Here is a 19403-nt window from a genome sequence, read left to right as displayed (position 1 = left end):
GAGCTTGGAAATCATAAAAGGGCGGCACTATATATTCTTGTACAGCTTTGAAAAATTCTTGGTGTAAAACTTATGAAATACATTGAAACAAACCATCAGAGTTGATATTTACCAGTAGAAAGACATTGAGTTTGTAGCAAGCTTTGAATTGTTGTGTTCAGATCTCTTCTTTCCAGTCTAGGACATATAAAATTATAAGTCACGGCCTATGGAACCCATGGAAAAAAAAACGAAGCTCCTATTGCTTTTTTTCAATACTTTGCCAATACTCATTTTCCCAAGCTTCCACTTGCCTAGTTGAGTTAGCCTTTCTCTCAAGAAAATCGTGGAGAGCCAGAGGATCATACGGCGGAGGCAGAGTGCATGGGAGCTCATCACTTGGAGACCCCACCATAGACTCTACCATGAACTTCTTACATGTACCAGTTGCAGGGCATGCCATTTTTTCTGAGCACAGTTCCACTGCATTGGGAGGTATAGTTGGTTTGAATTTCAAGAGCTTTGCATATTCATTTAGCACATGAAACATGTAATCATACACATAGTCCATCTTTAGATCTTCTTGTATAAAGTTGCTCGCAGCCTCCCCAATCGCCTTCGCCTGCCACATTCACAAGAGACCAAATGTAAATTTTTTGAATGTGCAGTTGAAATTAACAGTCTAACAACATAACATGTCACATTGTTCAACACAAAATAAAATTAAAAAATCGTCATATAGCTAAAGTTCTAACCTTGTCTTTGTGATTATTGCCCCATTCCACAGCAAACTTAAGAGAAGTGCATTTGCTGTTGTCCCTAATAGGCCAAAAGTGCTGCAATGGCTCCATGCCTCTCATGAAGAAATCGTGATAGCGAGGCCTTACATACAAGGTCATAGAATCACATGCCATGATGTATTTTTCACTTACAGACCATGCCCATCCTTCTATATAAATTTTGTACCTGTAAAAACCAAATCTCTATACATAAACAAAGAAAACAAAGGAAATTTTACATTTGTAAAATGTAATTTCAAAACAAAAACAAAAATAATTGCAAAAACTACCTGTGCTTGCACTGGTTTTCTAGGTTTGAATCCTTGAACCCTTGTTTAGATTCTTGCTCCCAATTCTGAAAATAGAAGATCAAAACATTGCACATATGAATACATAAAAAGATTGCATTTTATACAAAATAATAGTTAGAGAAGTTGATGCACCTGAATATATAGGCGTGTGTTCCAGTCATTTTTGTCCGAGACATTGCATTTGAGAAGGTCCATTCTGGTTCGAGCCACATTTGGGTTACCTTTCCAGTAAGCATAGGGCACCCTGTCTTCCCACTTTGTTCTTTTATTGCCTTCTTTTATGCTTTGCAATAGACTTCTCCATGGTTTTACATTGGTCTCAACCCTACCAAAATAAAAATTAGCCCATCTACAAATTTCATTAATAAAATTAATTTCTCCTCTAAAATCTCTTCTTTTGTTTTTTTTTTTTTTTTGGTCACCCAATTCAAATGTTTGGGCCAAAGTTGGTGGAAATGAATAGAGTTTTAGGCCACACATCTCATACAAACAATTTATGGGCAAGAGTTTTTGATTCTTTGCTTTTCAAATGGGCAAGAATTGGGAATTGATGAAACCCAAATTCATATGTAACACATGATTCCTAAAGTAAACAAAGAAACAAAAACAAAGGGCATTTCACATGCAAACATAACATGTATAAGACATAAGCAAATATTTACCAGCCCCAAAAAGACCAATCTGGGAACACAATATCCAAGCTCCCCTCATCCGAGCAGTATCGAAACAGCGGTGGCGGGCTAGCATTCGGGCCCCTAAAGTCCTTTGATGGGATGACGGGCTGATCACCACAGTTAAACATGAGTTCCAAGTCAGGCAATCTACCGGGGTACACCCTTAGAAGCTGCAAAATGCCCCATAACGTAAACATATCCCTAGTTTGAAAGGATTGGCTATACTTCTCAATGAAAGCCTTGCCGTCCACGATCAAGAGCCTAAAATGCGCGATTTTGCGGGCCCGCTCTATCATGTCCCTCGTGATTCCTGTCTCTTTCCATGGCCGTAGATCTTCGTGGATCCATCGGAAGTATGATGGGCATGTGTGATTGGATGGATGGCTAGGATTTGGGGGGTTGTGTGTGGTAGGGTATGTTCTTGGACAACTTTGTGTCACATTAATTCCTTTGGTACACTGCAGTGGGAATTCAGGTCTCTTGGATGTGCTTGTGTTTGTGGTTGTTGTGATTGATTTCTTAGAATAAGCGCCTGAAAATATAAACTAAGAGAGAAAAACATGAATTGTATACGTTAGTATCAAAGGAGAGATTTTGATACAAAGAACTTTTCTATGCAATGCAAAGCTATGTATGACTTGTACTTCAATAAATTTTCTTTGTATTCCTTTTCTGATAACTATTATTTCGTTTCTTTGCAATATCAATTTAGTATATACATTCTTAGGCAATTCTCACTTAATTAGTTGCTCACATACCCCATACTTGTCACGAAAATTTGACTCTCGCTCTCCCTCGTATCTAAGGCAGACACGCTCTTCTTCGAGCTAAAAGAATACAGGCTGACCACCGATCTGATAGAGGTGGAACTAAGAGACCTAAGTTTCACCTTGGAGAGATCGTGCACAAGGTGACTGGTAAACCCCATTCAATTGTTTCTAGTTTTTGAAATCTTGGTCCTATTAGTTTTACTCTAAAAAATTAAAACAAAACACATACACAAAAAACACTATGACAGAAGATAGAATGCCTATGTTAGAACTTTATATATAGCTAGCACGATTGGAGTTCATGGAACTTACAGCATTGATCCAGCCTGCAGGTACCAAAGCAGCAACAAAGAAGATCAACAACAAGAAGATTATAGTTGCTGCAGTTCTCTTCTTCAATAGCCTCCAACTTGTTCCTACAAAATGCCTATGCAATCCAGTCCCATCCAAGAAATCACACACATGCTTCGCATTGTTCCTTTTCATGTTTATGCTTCAAAGTTCTCTTCCAGAGAGACCTTGAGATGAGATGCTGTCCTGTCCTGTAATGCTTTCTATGCTGTATACTCAGTCTATGTGGACTTCAACCAAACGTCCTTGGCTTGCTAGCTTCTTCTATATATAAAGGGTCCGTTAGATATAGGCCCTTGTAATTCTTATATCCTAAACATATCATATCAAAATTTCTGTCTAAAACCTAATTTTAAAATATTTTGCCATGTAATATGTCAGTCTTATTAACTAAATTATAATATATGCCATTGTAATTTATTTTCAAGGACGTCATTAACTCCCTGATTTCTAACTAATAATCTCTTATTTCTAGCATTTTAAATCCCGTTTTGTTTTTTTTTTTTTGTCGGGCATTCCTTAAATTATTTTATAACAGATTCTCCCTACCAAAAAAAAAAAGTTTTATAAAGTTGACTAAATTTTGTTTCCTCAATTTTAGGGATTATATTTATGTTCCCATAATACAACTACAACAAAAATGCTATTTACAAAAATATATATACGCTATTTTTTAAAAAGGTACATCATTTATTTTTAAAATAGGTATATTATTTTTACCAATCATAATAGGTACCTAATATACAATGTACCTACATGTAAATAATGTACCTATTATACAATGTACCATTCATAATAGGTACGTTAGTTTGTAGTAGATGTGTTATTTACAAAAAGAACCTAGGAACATTAAAAAATTGTTATATTATTTTCCATAAAAAAAAATTATATATATATATATAGATATATTCTTCTTATATAAGATAATAATTAATTTTTCGTTCATAAAAAATTAAATAGTTAGGTACATTATTTTGTCAAATCCATTGGTATGTTTAATCATAAAAGGGAAGTAGAAAATTTTCTTAAATATCTGACCTTGTTTTAATTAAAGAAAATAACATCCTGGTTCTTAACATCTTTAGGTATATTTTGGAATCTAAAAAGTAAAATAAATCAGATTTTCAACTTGATTAAGTAACTTGTTGTGTTGGATTCCAGTCATGGGTTTTTAACTCTAAAAATTGGGTTTTATTTATAGATAAAGAAGGTGGTGGGTTGGATGTAAAAGAAAATTAATTTGAAAGGGGTTAAGCCAGATTTACTATATTTTTTATCACTTATCTTTGAAAAATTCTTGATGTAAAACTTATGAAATACATTGAAACAAACCATCAGAGTTGATATTTATAAGTAGAGAGCCATTTATTTTGTAGCAAGCTTTGAATGCTTGTGTTCAGATCTCTTCTTTCCAGTCTAGGACATATTAAATTACAAGTCACGGCCTATGGAATACATGAAAAAATCTTCTATTGCTTTTTATCAATACTTTGCCAATACTCATTTTCCCAAGCTTCCACTTGCCTAGTTGAGTTAGCCTTTCTCTCAAGAAAATCACGGAGAGCCAGAGGATCATATGGAGGAGGCAGAGTGCATGGGAGCTCATCACTTGGAGACTCCACCATAGACTCCACCATGAACTTCTTCCATTTACCAGTTGCAGGGCATGCCATTGTTTCTGAGCATAGTTCCACTGCATTGGGAGGTATAGTTGGTTTGAATTTCAAGAGCTTTGCATATTCATTTAGCACATGAAACATGTAATCATACACATAGTCCATCTTTAGATCTTTTTGTATGAAGTTGCTCGCAGCCTCCCCAATCGCCTTCGCCTGCCATATTCACGATATACCAAATGGTAATCATTTGAATGTGCGATTGAAATTCACAATCTAACAACATAATATGTCACACTTTCAACAAAAAATAAAAATAAAAAATCAGCATACGGCTGAAGTTCTAACCTTGTCTTTGTGATTATTGCCCCATTCCACAGCAAACTTGAGAGAAGTGCACTTGCTGTTGTCCCTAATAGGCCAAAAGTGCTGCAATGGCTCCATGCCTCTAATGAAGAAATCGTGATAGCGAGGCCTTACATACAAGGTCATAGAATCACATGCCATGATGTATTTTTCACTTACAGACCATGCCCGTCCTTCTATATAAATTTTGTACCTGTAAAACCAAATCTCTATACACGTAAACAAAGAAAACAAAGGAAATTTTAAATTTGTAAAATGTAATTTCAAAAACAAAAACAAAACAAAAATTGCAAAAACTACCTGTGCTTGCACTGGTTTTCTATGTTTGAATCCTTGAACCCTCGTTTAGATTCTTGCACCCAATTCTGGAAATAGAAGATCAAAACATTGCACAAATGAATACATAAAAATATAGCATTTTACACATAATAATAGTTAGAGAAGTTGATGCACCTGAATATATAGGTGTGTGTTCCAGTCATTTTTGTCCGAGACATTGCATTTGAGAAGGTCCTTTCTGGTCGGAGCCACATTTGGGTTACCTTTCCAGTAAGCATAGGGCACCCTGTCTTCCCACTTTGTTCTTTTATTGCTTTCTTTTACGCTTTGCAATAGACTTCTCCATGGTTTTATATTGATCTCAGCCCTACCAAAATTAAAAATTAGCCCATCTACAAATTTCATTAATAAAATTAATTTCTCCTCTAAAATCTCTTTTTTTTTTCCTTCTTTTTTTTTTTTTGGTCACCTAATTCAAATGTTTGGGCCAAAGTTGGTGGAGATGAAAAGAGTTTTGGGCCACACATCTCATACAAACAATTTATGAGCCAGAGTTTTTAATTCTTTGCTTTTCAAATGGGCTAGAAATTGGGAATTGATAGAACCCGAATTCATATGTAACACATGGTTCCTTAAGTAAACAAAGAAACAAAAACAAAGGGCATTTCACATGCAAACATAACATGTATAAGACAAAAGCAAATATTTACCAGCCCCAAAAAGACCAATCTGGGAACACAATATCCAAGCTCCACTGGTCCGCGCAGTAATGAAACACCGGCGGCGGGCCAGCATTCGGGCCCCGAAAGTCCTTTGATGGGATGACGGGCGGATCACCACAATTAAACATGAGTTCCAAGTCAGGCAATCTACCGGGGTACAACCTTAGAAGCTGCAAAATGCCCCATAACGTAAACATATCCCTAGTTTGAAAGGATTGTCTATACTTCTCTATGTAAGCCTTGCCGTCCACGATCAAGAGCCTAAAATCCGTAGCCCTGAGGCCCTTCTCTATCATGTCCCTCGTGATTCCCGTCTCTTTCCATGGCCGTAGATCTTCATGGATCCATCGGAAGTATGATGGGCATGTGAGATTGGATGGACGGCTAGGATTTGTTGGGTCGTGTGTGGTAGGGTAAGTTATTGGACAAGCTTGTGTCACATTTATTCCTTCGGTACACTGCAGTGGGAATTCAGGTCTCTTGGGTGTGGTTGTGTTTCTGGTTGTTGTGACTGATTTCTTAGAGTAAGCGCCTGAAAATATAAACTAAGAGAGAAAAACATAAATTGTATACGTTAGTATCAAAGGAGAGATTTTGATACAAAGAACTTTTCTATGCAATGCAAAGCTATATATGAGTTATACTTCAATAAATTTTCTTTGTATTCCTTTTCTGATAACTAATATTTCGTTTCTTAGTAATATCAGTTTAGTATACACATTCTTAGGCAATTCTCACTTAATTAGTTGCTCACATACTTGTCACGAAAATTTGACTCTTGCTCTCCCTCGTATGGAAGGCAGGCACGCTCTCCTTCGAGCTAAAAGAAAACAATCTGACCACCGATCTAATGGAGGTGGAACTAAGAGACCTAAGTTTCACCTTAGTTAGAGAGATCCTGGTCCTATTAGTTTTACTCTAAAAAAACAAGGTGACTGGTAAACCCGATTCAAATATTTCCAGTTTTTGAAATCTTGGTCCTATTAGTTTTACTCTAAATAAAACAAAACAAAACACACACACACAAAAACACTGTGACTGAAGATAGAACGCCTATGTTAGAACTTTATATATAGCTAGCACGATTGGAGTTCATGGAACTTACAGCATCGATCCAGCCTGCAGGTACCAACGCAGCAACAAAGAAGATCAACAACAAGAAGATTATAGTTGCTGCAGTTATCTTCTTCAATGGCCTCCAACTTGTTCCTACAAAATGCCTATGCAATCCAGTCCCACCCAAGAAATCACGCAAATGCATCGCATTGTTCCATTTCATGTTTATGCTTCAAAGTTCTCTTCCAAAGAGACCTTGAGATGAGATAGCCCTGCTGTTCTGTCCTGTAATGCTTCTTCTAATTATTTAACAGATTCTCCCTACCCAAAAAAAAATATATAAAGTAAATAAAGTTGACTAAATTTTGTTTCCTCAAATTTAGGGATTATATTTATGTTCCCATGATACAACTACAACAAAAACGCTATTTACAAAAAATATATACGCTATTTACAAAAAATATATACACTATTTTTTTTTAAAAGGTACATCATTTATGACAGGACCCGCCCTGAATTCCTCAGAATCCGGAACGAATTCTGTGGAAAATCCGACATCACCCCGATGCCCGGCCCAGTCACTAAAACTAAAACCACCTGTCCCAAAAGGAATAAGGGCATGAGACTTTCGGCCGAAATTTCGGCAGAATTCCCCTTATAAATTGAACATTCCCCAAATTTTTAACCTGCAATAAAACATAATTTAAAAAGCCAACTGCCAGCACACACAATGTAATAGCACACAATTTACAGACAAGCCCTCCAGCCTTCAAATGAATCAAGGCAGAACAACTAGCCGTACTCTTAAATCAATTAATATACTCACAATGCAATTAAGGAACTCAAAAAATTTTACGAGTACCACTGCAGTCCCCTTGAAATAACTTCCTAAGTTTTCAATCTGCAAAGGCACAATAATACTTCCCACAAATTTCTAGCATGCACCAACTACCCTCTATGAATTATCATTAATAGTCTCAGGGGCCTTGGCCCATAATACCATATAATCAAACCTAAAAACAACATTTATAACGATTACTCCGCGGCTGCATCCTAGATACCACCCTAGGCTGCCTACGTACCCTTACTGAAGGATCAAGCCACACGTAGTTCTTTTGACATAAAATCCCGATTCCAACCACATACAATCCATTATAGCAATACAAAAAGATAGACTCTAGAATTTATCCCTTTCCCTTTTCTTTAAATCACAACCTACCAAACCTAATCTTTTTCCAACCTTTTTCTTTCCCAACATAGTATAACAATCCTTAATTCATCTCCATGTTATTTTATAATTCATCTCCCTAATAATCACATAATCTCCCCATACGCTTGAAAATCTAACGCCACGTACAGGGTCTGTCTCACACGTCGGAAATTCTAACGACACGTGTGAGACCTATTAATCACATAATCTCCTCATACGCCAGAAAATTCAACGCCACGTATGGGGTCTGCCTCACACCGAAAAATTCAACGCCACATGAGACCTAATAATCACATAATCTCCCCATACCCCGAAAAATCCAACGCCACGTATAGGGTGTGTCTCATGCCGGAAAATTCAACGCCACGTAAGACCTAATAATCACATAATCTCCCCATATGTTGGAAAATTCAAAGCCATGTATGGGGTCTGTCTCACGCCGAAAAATCCAACGCCATATGAGACCTAATAAACACATAATCTCCCCATACGCCAGAAAATCCAACTCCATGTATGGGGTCTGTCTCATGCCGGAAAATCCAACGTCACGTGAGACCTAATAATTACATAATCTCCCTATAAGCAGGAAAATTCAAGACCTAATAATTACATAATCTCCCTATAAGCAGGAAAATTCAACGCCACGCAAGGGGTTTGTCTCACGCCGGAATATCCAACGCCACGTATGGAGTCTGTCTCATGTGCGGAAAATCCAAAGCCACGTGAGACCTAATAATCACATCCAAGCCCACGATTCCTTTTCACCACTCGTCAAATCGATTTACCCATGCTCATCTAATCCATAATTTCAATTATTAAAATAATATCCAAGAGTTTTCAAACGCTAACATAAAACACTCAAAATCCCCACTTCCCTTCCAACCCCACCCCAAACATAGCCAACATAACTCAACTAACGGTCGAGACTCGTTAATAAGGTCATTCTAGTACTCCTCAAAAAGAAAAACTATCTCGGAAGACTCACGATCAACCGAGAGGTCAAACTACCCCAACTTGGTAATGGGCCCACGTGGCCCCCGATCTCCGTTTTACGATCTGAAAGTTCCTATGGGTTCCCCAAGGGTTGGGATACACGTCCTACAAGTTTCGTTAGAATTGGATAGTCAGATTGCCCACGATCGCTCGATCGGACGATTACTATAAAACACAAACTTCAAGTTATTAAATCGGAACATCCGGGGCTCCGATCCACGATCCGTGAATTCCTACACGATCCTAGTAATTCCTAGATCAGCTTACATTAAATTCAAGACTATCCAACGGTTCAATCTTATCGAACCCGGATAACGCACAATAGATGAAATCTGATCGACGATCAAACTAGAACAAAATGGGAATCCGAGCACACCTACACGTTCATGACATCAAAGGGATCGCATCAGGACAAAATTTCCTTTTTCTACAGTGCCCACACGCCGACAGCACGTGGGTGCCCAAAGCAATAATGCTTCACCATAAAAACTCAAACTCACGACTCAAAGCTCCTACCCTTGGTTTAACACCCTATTTAGAGTCACTTTTATTCTTGGACATACCCTAAAAAATGGCCAGCTGTGACCGGAATCGAGATCCCAAAATTGGCCGAAATCCAATTTGAAAATCAAGTACCAACACTCAAAAATAATGAAATCCTACCCAACAATCAACTAGAGAACGAAAAATAGGAAGAAATCCATACCTTATACATCCAGAATGGTGGCGAAATGAGAGAGAAGGGGCGGTTGGAAAATTCTATCAAAACCGGCTCGTTTTTGCAAGATTCCGGCGACTGGTGGTGGTTCGCGGCTGGAGACGAACTGGGTCGTGACGGCATGACTTGGCCGTTCGTTTCAGTACCGGCGCTTGGGGTTGCAGTGGCCGGAGACGACTGCTGTATTTTTGCATATCGGGGGAGGGGGTTCCGGGTCGAGGGAGGAGAGAAAGAGTGCGCGGGGGTGATCATATCTTTTTCATTACAACTCCGATTCGAGTTCACTACGTGTCTACGGACCCGTTTCGACGTTCTCTACACAACAGTACAATCGGAATTTCGAAAATCCTTTCCAAACTTAAAATGACCTTCTTGTCCCTTATAATATTAAATAATATTTTAATTTCTCAAAAACCTTAATTAATTCAAATCATTTTATTTTAATCTTTATTTCAATTTATTTCCTCATTTAGATTTATTCTCTCTTACTTTAATTGTTTTAACATTTTTTTTGGACCGGGACAAAAAATTTCACCAAAGTCTCCCCGGTCAACAGGTCAGCAGCATGTAAACCTATTAAAATGTTCTAGGGGCAAAATGGTCTTTTATCTAAATAAATTAATAATTACCAATTTATTTAGGACCGAGTTGTTACAATTTATTTTAAGGATAGGTACATTATTTTTACTAATCATAATAGGTACCTAATATACAATGTACCTACATGTAAATAATGTACCTATTATACAATGTGTAACAACCCGATCCTTAATTAATTTTTAATTATTATTTTATTCAAAGAAAGGGCTAGAACACCCTCGGAATATTTTATTAGGTTTAAAGTTGACTTTTTGACCGAGAAGGAATTTGGAAATTTCGAATGTGCCAATGCAGAGATCACGTCAAAACGAGTCTGTACACTTGTAGTGGGCCCGAATTCGAGTTGTATTGAGGGAGATATGATCAAAATACGTTGAGGGGCAAATTGGTAATTTGTCATGTCAGATTTTTAAAAATTGACTACCTTTTTTCTCTCCCCTCCTGGGAGCTTCTCCTCTGTGCGCAAACCCCCTCTCCCCGTTACTGTACACCCAAAGCAACCCACCCACACAGCCGCCACATCCGACCACCCCAGCCCTCGAGATAGGCCCGGTTCGACTCATCTTGAAGCCACGATCTCGATCCACCCAGTTTCCCAGTCGGAGAGCTTGAGTATCGCGCAATCTCGACTGGTTTGAACCAGTTTTCCTCCTTCGTCGTGCTGTCGTAACCACCACCTAAATTTGGTGGATCAGGTGAGGTTTCCTCTCTTTTTCCATGCCCTAGCTGCCTGTTGGTAGGATTTGCACAATTGTTGAGTTTTGAAATTGAATTTTGAACTAGGGTTTTGGCTGGATTTTGAATTGAAATTCCGGCCACTTGCCGTCCAAATTAGACCTCCTTATAGTTGAATAAAATGCTCCACTCGTTGAGTAGAACCTGCCGCTGGGAGGGTGACTCTTATTTTTTAAATTTTTTCGGTGATTGTTGTCACTTTGGACACCCGCGCGCTACTAGCGCGTGTGGCGGCACATGGGCACTGTAGCAAATGGGCATTGTGTCCCAATCGGATCCTTTAGTTGTCGCAAGCACATAGGTACTTTCGGATTTCAATTCGGACAACGTTTGTACCCTGAACGAATCTCCCCTATTGTGCGATTTTCGGGTTCGATATGTTTGAACTGTTGGATCATAGTCAATTCCATATATGTTGATCTAGGTAATTTCAGGATCGCATATGATTTGACAGATCGTAAAACGGAGTCCTAAATACTCCAGAAAAGCCAACCCTAAAGCTAGGTTTACAATAACCGTCTGATCGTACGATCAAAAGTAATCCGACAGTTCGATCAGGACTAAATTAACGGGACATGTGTCCTAGGCATATTAGAACCTTTAGGAACTTCTAGACTTGTGAGGTAGGATTACGGCTCAGATAGAAGTGGTATCTTCGAGGCCTGCGTGGGAGTATTGTGGCTCGGATATCTCCGAGACCTGCGAGGATTGCAGCTCGGATAGAAGTGGTATCTCCTGGCGTGCGAGGGAGGATTGCGGCTCGGATAGAAGTGGTATCACTGAGGCCAACGAGGTTGGATTGCAACTCGGATATCTTCGAACCCTGCGAGGAATGCAGCTCGGATAGAAGTGGTATCTCTGAGGCCTGCGAGGGGTGTACCGACCCAGTCCTAAACTAATAATTAAATACTAAATTATTAAAGAAAAAGACAATGTTACCCTGGAATATTTTAATAGGTTTACATGTTGACTTGTTGACCGGGGAGACTTTAGTGAAATTGTTACATCCCAGTCCGAAAAAGTGTTAAAATAATCTATATAAGAGAGAATAAATGTAAATGAGGAAATAAATTGAAATATACATTAAAATAAAATTATTTGAATTCATCAAGATCTTTGAGAAATTAAAATATTATTTCATATTATAAGGGGTAAAAAGGGCATTATGTCCCGATGTAATCTCCTAGTCCTCACGAGTACTTAGATGTGCTCGGATTTTAATTCGGATGTCGTTTGACTATCGAACGGATTTCGCATTTTGTGCATTATCCTGGTTCGATAGGTTTGAACCTTTGGATAGTCTTGAATTTAATATATGTTAATCTAAGCATTTCTAGGATCGTATAGAAATTCACAGATTGTGAATCGGAGCCCCGGATGTTTCGATTTAATAACTTAAAGTTTATGTTTTACAATAACCGTCCAATTGTGTGATCGCGAGCAATCCGACTGTTCAATCGGGACCAAACTTGTGGGACGTGTATCCAAAACCTTGTACAACCCATAGGAACTTTTAGATCAGAATTTGGAGGTCGTGGGCCCCGTGGGCCCCTTTGACCAAGTTTTGTAGTTTGACTCTTGGTTGACTGTGAGTCTTCCGAGGTAGTTTTACCTTCTCAGGAGGATTAAAATGACCGTAGTGACAGGTCTTGATCATTAGCCAGTTATGTGGGATTGAGATATTAATTTATTGTTCTACACTGGGGGGGATTATCGGATGCTAGATTGTGGTTGAGGTTTATGCAATATTGGAAATTAATATATATTTATAAAGGTATAAAGAGGTTTTGGAAGCAAGGATTGAGAAATTCGTATATAGTCATAATAGTAACACTTAATCGGAAGTGGCATTGGAAATTAGGTTTAATTTGACTATGAGCTATATAAAAGGTCAAGTTAATTGTGATTAAGTATTGAGTGGTTTTTGGGGGAAATCGGGAATTGAATATTATGGTTTATGGTGGAGAGTAATAGGATTACATTATGTAAAAGTACATACTTCCTATAAGTGGCATTGGATTTTTCGGCATATGGGGAGATTATGTGATTGTTAGGTCTCACGTGACGTTGAATTTTTCGGCGTGAGACAGACCCCATACACGACGTTGGATTTTTCAGCGTATGCGGAGATTATGTGATTATTAAGTCTCACGTGGCGTTGGATTTTTCGGCTGAGACAGACCCCATACATAGCGTTGGATTTTTCGACGTATATGGGGAATATATAATTATTAGGTCTCACACGTAGCGTTGGAATTTCTGGCGTGTGAGACACTAACAGGGAGAAGAAAAAGGGATTATTTTTCTATATCGGAGAAATGTTAGAGTATAAAAAGAAATATGTTTGGTGTGTGGTGATTTAAATTAAAACAGGGAAAGATAACTCTTGAGATAACTTACCTGTACTACAGAAACGGTTGTGTAACATTTGGTGCATGATTATGGAGTGAAAGAACTACGTGTGGCTTGATCCCTCAGTAAGGTACGTAGGCAGCCTAGGGTAGTGCCTAGGTGCAGCCGCAGACTAAATGTTATTTATGTTGTTTTATTGAGATTGGTTCTGACCCTGTCATTGGTCCTGAAATTCAGTTGAAAATTATATGTGAGTAAATAATTGTTCATACTCCCGTTTGGCTGAGGGAGGATTGTGTAAATGTGTTCTGGTCAAGACAGGTATAAAAGACCCATTTAGGATTGATGTACAATTTCGGCTAAGGCCTTAAACTACTTGTTGTTGTATTAGGAGGTTAAAACCTCGCATGTGGGATAGTTGGGAAAGTTAGATGATGTAAAGTGCATTTAGGCATTCATATTTATGTTTGAATTTATTATTTTTCATGCTTAAGGTAATTGTTTGACTTATGGGCTTTATTGGTGATTTGCTTCGAATTATTTGAAGGCCGGATGCCGTTTATGTGAATTGCACGTTGATACATTGTGCATGTTGCCAATTGTGGATATTAAATGTGTTTTATGCATGTTGAAATTTTTGGGATACTTCAAATTACAGGGCAGACTCTGCCAAAATTTTGGTAGAAAGTCTCGGTCTTTAGTAATTGGGCCCGGCGTCGGGGTGATGTCGAAATTTCCGCAGGATTCGTCTCGGGTTTCAGGGAATTCGGGACAGGTCCTGTGAAGGGAGGATTGCAGCTCGGATATCTCTGAGGCCTGCGAGGATTGCGGCTCGGATAGAAGCGGTATCTCCGAGGCCTATGTGGATTACGACTCAGATAGAAGTGGTGTCTCTGAGGCCTGCGAGGATGGAATTGACGGATCAGGGACGAGGGTACGCCTAGGTATAGAGAATCTCAATTCTGAAATATTCTTAAACTAAATTATAGGGAGTTTAGTGTATGACATATTTATTTTCAGTATATGATTGATACGAGTATTAGGAAGAACTACGCGTGGCTTGATCCCTCAGTACGAGTACGTAGGCAACCTAATGTTACAAGGTGCAGCCACGAGTTAGAGTCTTTGAGATTTCTAAGGTACTATTGATATTATGAAAGTTGAGATGAATTTTATTAGCATATTGGTTTATTTGAATTGTTGAGGCATGAGGCCAGAGTGATATGATGCTTAGTTTTCTTGGATATAATTTAATACATGCTGGCAGTTGGGTTATATGTAAATATATATGCTTATTTTTACAGGTTGAAATTTTTGAGAAATGTTCAATTTACAGGAGAGACTCTGCCGAATTTTCGAAAGAAGTCGAACTAGAATTTCATTGGATTTTGTTAAGAAGGGAAATTTGGCCATTGGTGCCTGGCACCGATTAGGTGTCGGACACGCACAGGGTTCGACTTGGGTTCCAAAGTGGAATTTGGGTCGAGTCCTGTCACGATGTACCATTCATAATAGGTACGTTAATTTGTAGTAGATGTGTTATTTACAAAAAGATCCTAGGTACATTAAAAAATTAGTATATTATTTTCCATTAAATATATATATATATATATACAATTTTTTATATAAGATAATAAGTAATTTTCCATTCATAAAAAATTAAAAATAATTAGGTACATTATATTATCAAATCCATTAGTATGTTTAATCAGAAAAGGTAAGTAGAAAATATTCTTAAATAGCTGACCTTATTTTAATTAAAGAAAATAACATTCTAGTTCTTATCTTAACATCTTTAGGTATTTTTGGAATCTAAAAAGTAAAATAAATCATATTTTCAACTTGATTAGGTAACTTGCTGAGTTGAATCCTGGTCATGGATTTTTAACTATAAAAATTAGGTTTTATTTATAGATAAAGAAGGTGGTGGGTTGGATGTAAGAAATTAATTTGAATGGTTTAAGCCAGATTCACTAAAATTCGAAAAGGTAATCTTCTCTCATTCGATATCTGGATTTTAGGTTGTCAACCTGTCAATTTAGATAATACATTTAAACACGAGTTGGTCTCATTAAATGGTTCTCGTTAATGGTTTTATACCATAACATGTTAGATTATTTAGCAAGAGAACGATTTGCGTGTATATGTTGTATGTGTGATGTTGGCGTGACTAAACATGTATCCTATGCATCTTCTACTGCACCGATTATGACTTCCCGACTAACGACCCCGACACATGGATGAGATTGCACATATTGTGGTGATCTAAGACACACAAATGAGACTCGTTTTAAATTGCATGGATACCCCAAATGGTGGGCTACTCTCAAAGATCAAACACAACACGATAAGACCAGTAATGGTAGTTGTTATAGATTCCATACTTCATATAAAAGTGATTCCAATAGCCGGATAATTGATTATAGGGCAACTGATCATATGACGTTTAATCCTGATGATTTTCTGAATACAACACAACCCCGATGAACTTGTATTGTTAACCCCAATAGAGTTACTTATCTTGTGACAGGGGCTAGCACTGTTGCACTCTCATCCTCTCTCTCACTGTCTAATATTTTACTTGTTCCATCTTTATCCAATAAATTGAGGTCCGTTAGTCAGCTTACTAAACAATTGAGTAATTGTGTACTCATTTATCCGAGTTTTTGTTTGCTTCAGGATATTCATACTAAGGAGATTCTTGGTCATGGTACTAAGAGAAGGGGGCTATATTATGCAGATGACTTCAGTCCTGACATAAAGCAAATCTTGTTGTGGCACGGTCAATTGGGAAATCAGTGTTTTAGTTATATGAAGCTTCTTATACCAAATTTATTCTCAGATTTTGGAGGACTTTGACTTCACATATGACACTTGTATTTTGGTCAAGAGTCACCATGTGCCATATCTGTTAAGTACGAATAAGTGTACTACTATGTTTACGTTAATTCACTCTAATGTCTAAGGACAATCACTTATCACTGCTCCTTCTGGCATTCGATGGTTTGTCACATTCGTAGACGATTTTACACTGATGACATGGCATTATTTGCTGAAGAATAAAAACAAAGTGTATTCCCGTTTTCAGTTCTTCCACAAATAGATGAAAACTCAGTTCAATGCTCAAATACAAATTCTTCGCTTAGACAATGGTGGAGAATTTGTCAATCATGACTTTCAGGCTTCTTTCAACAACATGGAATTATTCATGAGATGACTTGTCCTTAGACACCACAATAAAATGGTGTTGCTGAACGAAAGAATCGATATCTTCTTGAAACCGCTCGAGCACTTCTGATTGGCACTCATGATCCTCGCCATCACTGGGATAATGCTATTATCACCGCAGTTCACCTGATCAATTGCATGTCTTCTAGTATATTAACACTTAAAACTCCATTACAAGTGCTTGCGCAACACGGGCTCATGCACTCTGTTTTGGTACTCACACCACAAATCTTTGAATGTGTGGCATTCGTTCATCTCTACAAAAATCAACATAACAAACTTGATCCTTATGCGCTTCGTTGTATTTTTATGGGTTATGCCACTCATCAGACAGGCTATCGTTGTTATCACCATCTTACCCAACGTACTTATGTCACTTTAAATGTGATCTTTCTGGAATCTGAGATGTTCTTTCATGACCCATCATCCTATTCTACATTTCAGGAGGAGATACGAAGTGAAGAGCATAACTGGAGCAACTTGGAAAACGAAGAAATTCACCTCTATACAGAAACGATCGATCGTCCCCAGTCTGGAGCACGAGATTGCTCTCTGCTAAAAAGTGATAAATCCCTCATTCACAATGATCAATTGCTTGACCCGCCTGACCCTTGTGAAGATATTTCTAATTCGAGTCCCACACCTATAGACAATACAGAACAAAGAGATGAAGACCCTCCTTCTAACTCAACAGTACTAACGGACCAGTCTTCTGAGAATATCTTTAAGGTAACTACTCCTACTACACTTGTGAATTTAGAGGATAAATCTATTAGATGCCAATTACCTTTCAGGAAAAATCGTGGAAAGTCACCAAACCGTTATTCACTTGATATTGGCAAGACATCAAAGTATCTAATTGCAAATCATGTATCCACTGAGAAGCTGTCTGAACCACCAAAGGCCTTTGTGCATCAGTTGTCTACTATTCATATCCCAACCAAGGTTGTTGAAGTATTGAAAGATCCTAAGTGGGTTCAAGCTATAAAGGAAGATATGAAAGCTCTTGAGAAGAATCAGACTTAGACACTAGAAACTTTACCACAGGGAAAAAATACTGTAGGATGTAGATGGGTGTTTACCATAAAACACAATCCTGATGGATCTATCGAGCGATACAAGGTAAGACTTGTGGCGAAAGGGTACACACAGACTTATGATGTAGATTATGAAGAAAAATTTGCACCATTTGCAAAATTTAACACAGTCAGAGTCTTACTATCCCTCACAACTAATTTGGACTGGCTACTACACCAGTTTGATGTAAAGAATGCTTTCCTACATGGAGAACTCATGGAATAGGTGTATATGAACACTCCTCCTTGTTATAATACTACTCAGACTGAAACAATATGCAAATTACAAAAGACATTGTATGGACTGAAACAGTCACCACATGCATGGTTTGGGTGGTTCACAATGGCAATGAAGAACAATGATTTCTAACAGAGTAACTCAGATCATATTCTATTCTTGAAACATCAAAAAGGAAAGGTAACAGCTTTAATAATCTATATTGACAACATGATTATTACTGTGAATGATAAACATGAAATAGCTCAACTATAAGACTATTTGGCTACTAAATTTGAGATGAAGAATCTAGGTGGACTCAAATATTTCTTGGGAATTGAGGTGGCCTGATCACAACAAGGTATATTTCTCTCTCAAAGAAAATATGTCTTGGACTTGTTGACAGACACAGGAATGCTAGATTGCAAACCTGTAGACACTCCTATTGTTCATAATCATCATCTTGGAGAATACCCGAATCAAGTTCCAACTAATAAAGAAAGATATCAAAGGTTAGTGGGAAGATTGATATACTTGTTTCATACGCGGCCTGACATTTGCTTATACGGTGAGCTTCGTCAGTCAATTTATGCATTCTCCTAGTGAAGACCACATGAATGCAATTCTTCGGATACTCAGATATTTGAAAACTGCACCAGGAAAAGGACTTATGTTTTCAAAACATGGTCATCTGAATATTGATGGTTACACATATGCAAATTGGACAGGAAGTATTATAGATAGGAAATCCACATCCTGTTACTCGACATTCGTAAGAGGTAATTTGGTTATATGGAGGAGCAAGAAACAGAAGGTGGTCGCCTTATTCAGTGCAGAAGCCGAGTTTAGAGGAATGACCAAAGGAATTTGCAAACTCATTTGGTTAAAAAGGTTACTTACTAAACTTGGGTATAAACCTACGTCTGTAATGAATCTCTTCTATGACAACAAGGATGTAGTAGCTATTGCACAAAATCCAGTTCAACATGATCGCACCAAACATGTTGAGGTAGATCGACACTATATCAAACAGAAGCTCGAAGCTAAAGTGATTCAGTTTCCTTTCATGAAGTTGGAGGATCAATTGGCAGATATTTTGACAAAGACAATCTCCAGTAAAGTATTCCACAATTTACTGGATTAGTTGGACATTAGCGACATCTATGCACCAACGTGAGGTGAAGTGTTGGCATGACTTGTGGACCATTGACTTACTTTCCTTTCACACCAAGAATTCCTATTATAATTGTAATTGATTTACTTTAATTCATGATTTCCTACTGTAAATAGAAATATGAATTTATTATTTACTTGCCCATTAAAGTTTCATTGTATTATAAATATGACCTCCTGCAAAGAAAAGAATACATA

General features: G+C 37.7%; 2 protein-coding genes across 2 annotated transcripts; both read right to left on the bottom strand.

The window, feature by feature from the left end:
- Positions 1 to 238: 238 nt before the first annotated feature.
- LOC117617900 (O-glucosyltransferase rumi homolog) lies at positions 239 to 2272 on the bottom strand. Its single transcript, XM_034347511.1, has 5 exons — positions 1732 to 2272; positions 1202 to 1394; positions 1049 to 1113; positions 735 to 945; positions 239 to 601 (listed from the first exon to the last, which is right to left on the bottom strand). Exons 1-5 carry the CDS (start codon positions 2037 to 2039, stop codon positions 239 to 241), a joined length of 1140 nt encoding a protein of 379 aa, XP_034203402.1. The 5' UTR covers positions 2040 to 2272.
- Positions 2273 to 4333: 2061 nt separating this feature from the next.
- LOC117617898 (O-glucosyltransferase rumi homolog) lies at positions 4334 to 6158 on the bottom strand. Its single transcript, XM_034347509.1, has 5 exons — positions 5836 to 6158; positions 5300 to 5492; positions 5147 to 5211; positions 4829 to 5039; positions 4334 to 4696 (listed from the first exon to the last, which is right to left on the bottom strand). The coding sequence occupies exons 1-5, from the start codon at positions 6141 to 6143 to the stop codon at positions 4334 to 4336; spliced, it is 1140 nt and encodes a 379-aa protein (XP_034203400.1). The 5' UTR covers positions 6144 to 6158.
- Positions 6159 to 19403: the final 13245 nt, after the last annotated feature.

The sequence above is a fragment of the Prunus dulcis genome, chromosome 2 (genome assembly GCF_902201215.1).
Source record: "Prunus dulcis chromosome 2, ALMONDv2, whole genome shotgun sequence".
Lineage (NCBI taxonomy): Eukaryota > Viridiplantae > Streptophyta > Magnoliopsida > Rosales > Rosaceae > Prunus > Prunus dulcis.
This window is presented reverse-complemented; position numbering and strand designations above follow the sequence as displayed.

What these genes read in the sequence shown, in the direction of transcription:
- LOC117617900 (XM_034347511.1), bottom strand. Translation starts at nt 2,039, where the DNA reads ATGATAGAGCGGGCCCGCAAAATCGCGCATTTTAGGCTCTTGATCGTG. An exon ending in GAAAACCAGTGCAAGCACAG is followed by an intron (nt 946 to 1,048) that starts GTAGTTTTTGCA and finishes TGGTTTTTACAG; the next exon opens with GTACAAAATTTATATAGAAG. An exon ending in GCAATAATCACAAAGACAAG is followed by an intron (nt 602 to 734) that starts GTTAGAACTTTA and finishes TGAATGTGGCAG; the next exon opens with GCGAAGGCGATTGGGGAGGC.
- LOC117617898 (XM_034347509.1), bottom strand. Translation starts at nt 6,143, where the DNA reads ATGATAGAGAAGGGCCTCAGGGCTACGGATTTTAGGCTCTTGATCGTG. An exon ending in ACACACACCTATATATTCAG is followed by an intron (nt 5,212 to 5,299) that starts GTGCATCAACTT and finishes TTCTATTTCCAG; the next exon opens with AATTGGGTGCAAGAATCTAA. An exon ending in GCAATAATCACAAAGACAAG is followed by an intron (nt 4,697 to 4,828) that starts GTTAGAACTTCA and finishes TGAATATGGCAG; the next exon opens with GCGAAGGCGATTGGGGAGGC.